Source organism: Danio rerio, chromosome 14 (genome assembly GCF_052040795.2).
Source record: "Danio rerio strain M-AB ecotype USA chromosome 14, GRCz13ab, whole genome shotgun sequence".
In the NCBI taxonomy this organism is placed as follows: domain Eukaryota; kingdom Metazoa; phylum Chordata; class Actinopteri; order Cypriniformes; family Danionidae; genus Danio; species Danio rerio.
Genome location: NC_141034.1, coordinates 49,248,162 through 49,255,000, shown reverse-complemented (window position 1 = coordinate 49,255,000; position 6,839 = coordinate 49,248,162). Strand labels below are relative to the sequence as shown.

Below are 6,839 nucleotides of genomic sequence, written 5' to 3'. Positions count from 1 at the left end.
CGCAACAATGTCACAATTTGAATGCCTGTTTCGGAACAACAGAATTAATCCACATGTGTGAAAGCACCCTTAATAAATAAATAAGAAATCAGAATAATTTCTGAAGTAATGATGCTGAAAATTAAGTTCATTAAACTTATTTATGGCAATTTAATGTTTTTTTTTTTTTTTATAAAAACCAATACTATTTACAATATTAGTGTTTTTACTGTATTTTTTATCTAATAACTGTAGCCTTGGTGAGCATAAGAGACAATCAAATACATACAAAAGCCGAACGCCCAATATTCAACCTACATCTATAAAATATCGAATTATGATGTAAAGCAACATTACCGAATGTCCTTATATAAGTTAACAATTTAAAAAGATTCGGTGGTTGGGTCACATAACAAAATCAAACAGCTAAATGAAGCCCCATAACCAAAGATGCTCGTTTACAATAAAAGTTCAGCTAAAGTAGTGTTTCATTGCTAATTTCAGCACGAAAAATCCACAGGGTGGCATATTTCCCCCAAAACGCATAAAGCATTTTAGTACTTGAGCAGAAAATGAAAACATATTGCTCTAATGGGACTAAGTTCCTTCATTTTTCACTTTCACTCGATGCATCTTTGTTTATAGCCATGCATTCTGCTGCTTTTTAATTATATATTTAGCAACATGCAACAAAGGAAAGATGAAGCACAGCAGACAAATGAACATTCAGCTACTGAGATGAGCAAAAGCAGGATGACGAGGGCCAAAGCTGTTAAACAATCTCTCCTTTAACAAACAACAGCAGGCTTGAACAATGAGATGTGAAAGTTATTGTTATCTAAAAGACAAAAAAAACTATTCAGTCGCGCATCTGATTTCTTCAGTGTGTGTTTCTATAAAGGTTGATCCCAGTACTGTAGATTGTGGAGAAGTGAGCGCATGCAGAGAGTCTGAGCTCCAGCTGAAGCCATGCATTGTGCCAACAGCGCTGACTTTACAGTCATTCAATAGGCCTTTTCTCCAGCTGTTAGAGAAGAGCTTTGTTTGTGTGTGGTGTGGACAAGCTGAAGCATCTCCAGCACAAAGCAGAGGTCTGTAAAGCATGCCTCCAGTTAAAGAAAGAGCTTCATCACGTCTTTCTGCTGGGAATTGAACCACTCAAATTTTTGGTGCTTAATTTTAGGAATCTTTTGAGAACTTTGTTTTTTAGGGAGGTTTTTTTTGCACATTTTCCCCTGACACATTTTTGCAGTCACTCCAAATTATTATTATTTTTTTTAAATATCATCTTTTATTTGACAAATCACCTTTAGAAACCTTCTCTAAGAAAATAAATACTCCCCTCCTAACTCTAGCACCTTCTCATACTTCACATCAAAGTTCCTTTAAGCAAAGAAGGTCAAGGTGCTTCAAGATTGGCCAGCCCAGTCACCAGAGATGAACATTATTGAGCATGTCTGGGATAAGATGGAGGCATCGAAGATGAATCCAAAGAATCTTGATGAACTCTGGGAGTCCTGCAAGAGCGCTTTCTTTAACATTCCAGATGACTTTATTAATAAGTGATTTGAGTCATACAGAGATGTATGGATGCAGTCCTCCAAGCTCATGGGAGTCATACACAATATTCATTGTTTTTCCACTGCTCCATGACTTTATATTCTACACTGTACTTTATTTTTGTTAAGTGACAAGACTTTTGTCTAAGCAAAGTCAGACCTTTATGTCCTTATTAATTAAAAATCAAAGCCTGATCATATTTTATTTTGGTAAATAAGCGTAATCTAGAGGCCTTTGCCTTTCATATAAGCCACTTCTGATAGCAAAAACCAGGATACATAGGCAACAAGACTTTTGTCAGGTAGTGTGTATAACAGAGGTGGGCAAACTATGACCCGCTTCCATATGCGACCCGCTGAACACTTTCATCCTGCCCGCAAGGGAGTTTTTAAAATTCTGCTTTTGAGTAACGGTTTGGTTTCAGAATTAGAAAATTAATGATGCAATACAAGTGAACGCCATTTGATGGCAGTATTGCACGCGATACAGTTAGAATTAGAACACGCTCTTGGATATTAAAATGCACTTAATAACTGAAAATGACGAGACAAAAAAATACGAAAAATTGACTCTGAATGTTGTGTGTTTAAGGAAGAATGGACAACAAAATACTTCTTGACCAATATCAGACAGAAAGCGGTATGTCTAATATGCCAAGAAAGTATTGCTGTTTTTAAAGACCACAACCCAAGACCACAATCACACCGCCACACATTTACGTTCGAAAAACAAGAGGTGCTGCCTTTTTGTTGATAAGAAAAAAAAAAGTATGTCGCTAGGCAACGACTGAATCAGCTGGGTATTTTGCGAGAGTGTTGCTGTTGATATTAATATAACCTTATTTTCAGGCTCATTGTTCACATTAACACACTCATAATAACATGACTTTGAATAGCAAAGGCTAAGATTCTTCTTCCGTTTTGTTGCATAGTTTTATAATGGTTGATATGAGCACATTAACTCAAGCTCAAATAAGATTGTTGTGAATTAGACTCAAATTATATAATAATTGCATGGTAAATGTGGTCATTTTTGTCATAGAATATATTTACCATGCATACATCCACTTTAAAAAGTTCTTTTATCAAAGATGTGTGCTTTTATCAAGGTTCATGATGATTGATCTGTATATTTTCTAAAAGCAGTGCAAATTAGAATGTAAATTTGATTGAATAGTAAACTATAGGAATTATTTTTAATGTGTTAATGAGATATTTTTTCTATCAGACAATATCTTTTCTATTCTCCACTGTAAAAAAAACCCACATTATTATTATTATTATATTTAAAAAGAAATGATTTTATTGTTTTATGATGATTGATAAGTGATGATAAATATAAATAGCAGTGCAAATTAATTTGTAAATTCAACTCAATACTAACGATTAAAATCTGTTTTGTGTTAATGTAACGTGTCTGTTTGATATTACGTGTTCCAAGCACACTGCCACTATGAATAAGTTATTTTTTGAAGAATTTGAAATGTGGCCCTTCACTTGGTTTGCAAAACTTGATGTGGCTATCGGGTCTGAAAAGTTTGCCCACCACTGGTGTATGATCACCAATCGCTAATACGCAACAATATCAAATCACAGCCTAGTTTTTTTTTTGGCATAACTAATAAAATAGCATCAAATCCTGACCAAGCACAGAAGCATCAGGCCCAAGTGAGAAAACAACGGGACCATTAAGGTTAACAGATTCTCTCCACCTGTGCACCCTCTGCCCCCTTCCCACCCGGCCCGCATGCAAACGGAGCCGTTCCTGACCTGGAGGACAGAATGATGAGGTCGGCCGGGAGGTGATCTCCATTGGCTGCTCGCACTATCTCTCCTACAGACACCTTCATTTACCCAGCAGCCCAGGCGCAAGGGAATGTTCATCACGCGGGGTGGAAGAAGAGGGTGATGTGTGGAGATGAGAGGAAGGGCATAAGATGGACCGAGGAGAAAAAGCGCACACACACAGCAGGACAAGGGAAGAGAGACACAAATGCACACATTTAATCTTCAACAGAGAATAAAACACAATGTTCACTGCTCAACACCCATTTGAGCCGAGATAAATCATCATGCCTATTGACAAATTATTGTTTTCTATGGTGGATATGAAGATGCCTGGAAGAAATAACTGGCAAATGGATGTTGAAAGTGAAGACAATGTCAGGTCAGTAATAATCATTAGGCAAACATCCGCAAAAGGAAGTGTTGATTTATTCATTTAAAAAAAAAAGACATTTATACACACTCGTGGTTTTGTTATCTCAACAATTTTGGGTTTAGAGCAACAAAGTGCTTCGAAATTGGTTGAATTTTCATTTTTGGGTGAATTTGATAAGAAGTGTTTTTTTATTAATACAAATTGCATTCAAACACTTGTGTGTTATTGTAAACCCAATACTTTTAGGTTTGGAACAACATAAAGTAGATAAAATTTGGTAGAATCATAGTTTTTGGGTGAATTTCACAGGAAGTGTTGATTTGTTAATGTTAAAAAGCATTTACACACCCGTGTGTTATTGTAAACGCAATACTTTTGGGTTTGGAACAAAATAAAGTGCACACAAATTGGTAGAATTTGATAGAAAGTGTTGATCTATTAATTAAAAGGCATTTACGCAGCCTCATGTTGTTGTAAACTCTACACTTTTGGGTTTGGAACAACAAAGTGCATAAAAATTGGCAAAATTTTCATTTTGGGGCGAATTTGATAGGAAGTGTTGATTTATTAATTAAAAAGGGCATTCATATACCCTTGTGTTTTTCTAAACTCAATACTTTAAGTTTGGAAAAACAAAATGGATAAAAATGGGTAGAATCATAGTTTTTGGGTGAATTTCACAGGAAGTGTTGATTTGTAAATTGAAAAAGGCATTTACACACCCTTGTGTTATTGTTACTCAACACCTTTGGGTTTAGAGCAACACGGTGCTTAAAAAAATGGTAGAATTTTATTTTTGAGGTTAATTTGATAGGATGTGTTGATTTCATTCATTCATTCATTTTCTTGCCGGCTTAGTCCCTTTATTAATCCGGGGTCGCCACAGCGGAATGAACCGCCAACTTATCCAGCAAGTTTTTACGCAGCGGATAAGTCCGCAACCCATCTCTGGGAAAAGACGTGTTGATTTATTAATTAAAAAAGGCATTTACACAGCCTCATGTTACTGTTACTTAACACCTTAGGGTTCAGAGCAACACAGGGCTTTAAAAAATGAGTAGAATGGTATTTTTGGGGTTAATTTAATAAGAAGTGTTGATTTAATAATAAAAAGCGCTTGTACACACCCGTGTGTTATTGTAAAAGCAACACTTTTGGGTTTGGAACAACATAAAGTGCACACAAATTAAAATTTGATAGAAAGTGTTGATCTATTAATTAAAAAGGCATTTACGCAGCCTTATGTTGTTGTAAACTTAACATTTTTGGTTTTGGAACAACAAAGTGCATAAAAATTGGCAGAATTTCATTTTTGGGTGAATTTGATAAGAAGTTTTGATTTATTAATTTAAAAAGATATTCACTCACCGTTATGTTAATGTAAACTCAACACATTTGGGTTTGGAACAACCTAAAGTGCAAACAGTGGGGTTGAATTTGATAGAAAGTGTTGATTTTTTCATTTAAAAAGGCATTTACCAATCCTTATGTTATTGTAAACTCAACATTTTGGAGTTTGGAACAACACAGTGCATACAAATTGGTTGAATTTTAATTTGAGTGAATTTGATAGGAATCTGATAGGATAGAAATGCGTTTATTTATTTATTTATTTAAAAAAGCATTTATACACCATCATGTTATTGTAAACTTAATAATGTTGGGGTTTGGAACAACAAACCTTTTAAAACGTTGGAAGAATAAAAAATTTTTGGATGAATTTGATAGGAAGTGCTGAATTATTAATTAAAAAAATGCATTTACAAACACTTGGGTTATTGTAAATAACCCAATATTGTAATATTGCAACAAATAATATTGCAAATAATATTGTAAACCTTTTTGGGGTTGGAACAACAAAGTGCACACAAATTGGTAAAATTGTACATTTTGGGTGAATCTACAATTTAATCATTTAGTGTCTTCATTAAAATTAAAACCTGGCATCATTCATGACTGATTCAAGGCCTTATCTTTGGGTTATTTCTTATGAGCCTGATAATCATCACTTCCTTTTTTGGGTGTCGTTTGTGAGACAAGGGATGTAAAAAAAAAAAAGGACAGGGTCTCTTCTGATGGCTTGGACTCGTCTACCTGGAAGACAACAGTATAGCATCTGCTGGGACAAAATCTTTGCCGTTAACTTTAACTATGTCTCCAACCACAACCTGTAAGACACAAACTGGTAAACAACTCAAACATTTCATACTGTATCAAACCAGCAGCCACTGGCAGAAGAAGGAGAAATAACACACACTCATGGGCCACTTTATTAGGTCTAATTGTTCGACTGCTTGTTAATGCAGAACTAATAAACAATTTGCATGATAGCAATGCAATGAATTTGGTAATCTGATGAAGTTCAAACCGAATGGGGAAGAAAAGTGATTTAATTGACTTTGAATTGCAGCATTGTTGTTAGTGCCAGATGGCAGATCTACTCGGATTTTCACATATATTTATATCCTGGGTTTACAGAGGATGGTTTGAAAGAAAGAAAATATTCAGTGACCGGCTGCTCTGTGGGTGAAAATGCCTTGTTGATGCCAGTGGTGAGAGGAGAACGACCAGACTTTTGCTAAAGCCGAGTTTCCATGATCAATAATAAACAGAAAAACAAGGCACTAGGGCTGCAAAACGTTGGAAAAATCTAATATTGCAATGTTTTATGCAATGCATTATGTATATCGATAGGAACACAGTTTAACTAGATAACTTGAATATATATATTTGGAAAGAATTAAACATTTTAGAGAAGTGCATCTGCCAAAAAAACAAAACAAAAAAAACACTATTAAAAATACAGTTTAAAAACAATAATAAACACCCGCCAACCCGTTAAATGCGGGTAGATTACAACTGTGACGAGTAAGACAGCCGCTCCCACTAGCCACTCGTGGATAAGTTGGTGGTTTATTCTGCTATGGCAAGCCCAGATTAATTAAGGGACTAACCCGAAAAGAAAGTGAATGAATATGTACAGTATATTGCATATACTATTATGATCATAATGATAATTTTGCGATATATTGTGCAGCCCCAGACGCAGTCACATCAATACAGACCAAAAACCTCTGAGGAAAGCTTCTAAATCTCTAACATAAGGAATTAAGGCAGATCTGAATGCAGAATGCAAATCT

General features: G+C 35.1%; 1 protein-coding gene across 9 annotated transcripts in view; it reads right to left on the bottom strand.

Annotated features, from left to right (window-relative positions):
* Nucleotides 1-6,839, bottom strand: part of atp8a1 (ATPase phospholipid transporting 8A1) — a 332,891-nt gene that overhangs the window by 230,712 nt on the left and 95,340 nt on the right. For 5 of the 9 annotated variants that reach the window (XR_015507850.1, XM_087281951.1, XM_087281949.1 and 2 more), the window contains exon 7: nt 3,309-3,382. Coding sequence is in view for 8 of the 9 variants with exons in the window: in XM_087281951.1 (XP_087138077.1) it covers nt 3,309-3,382 (74 nt within the window). In the remaining variant the exon portion in view is untranslated. Of the gene's footprint in view, nt 1-3,308; nt 3,383-5,793; nt 5,868-6,839 lie in introns of all 9 variants that reach the window. The other 4 variants (XM_087281952.1, XM_087281950.1, XM_087281956.1 and 1 more) reach the window with 1 other exon arrangement.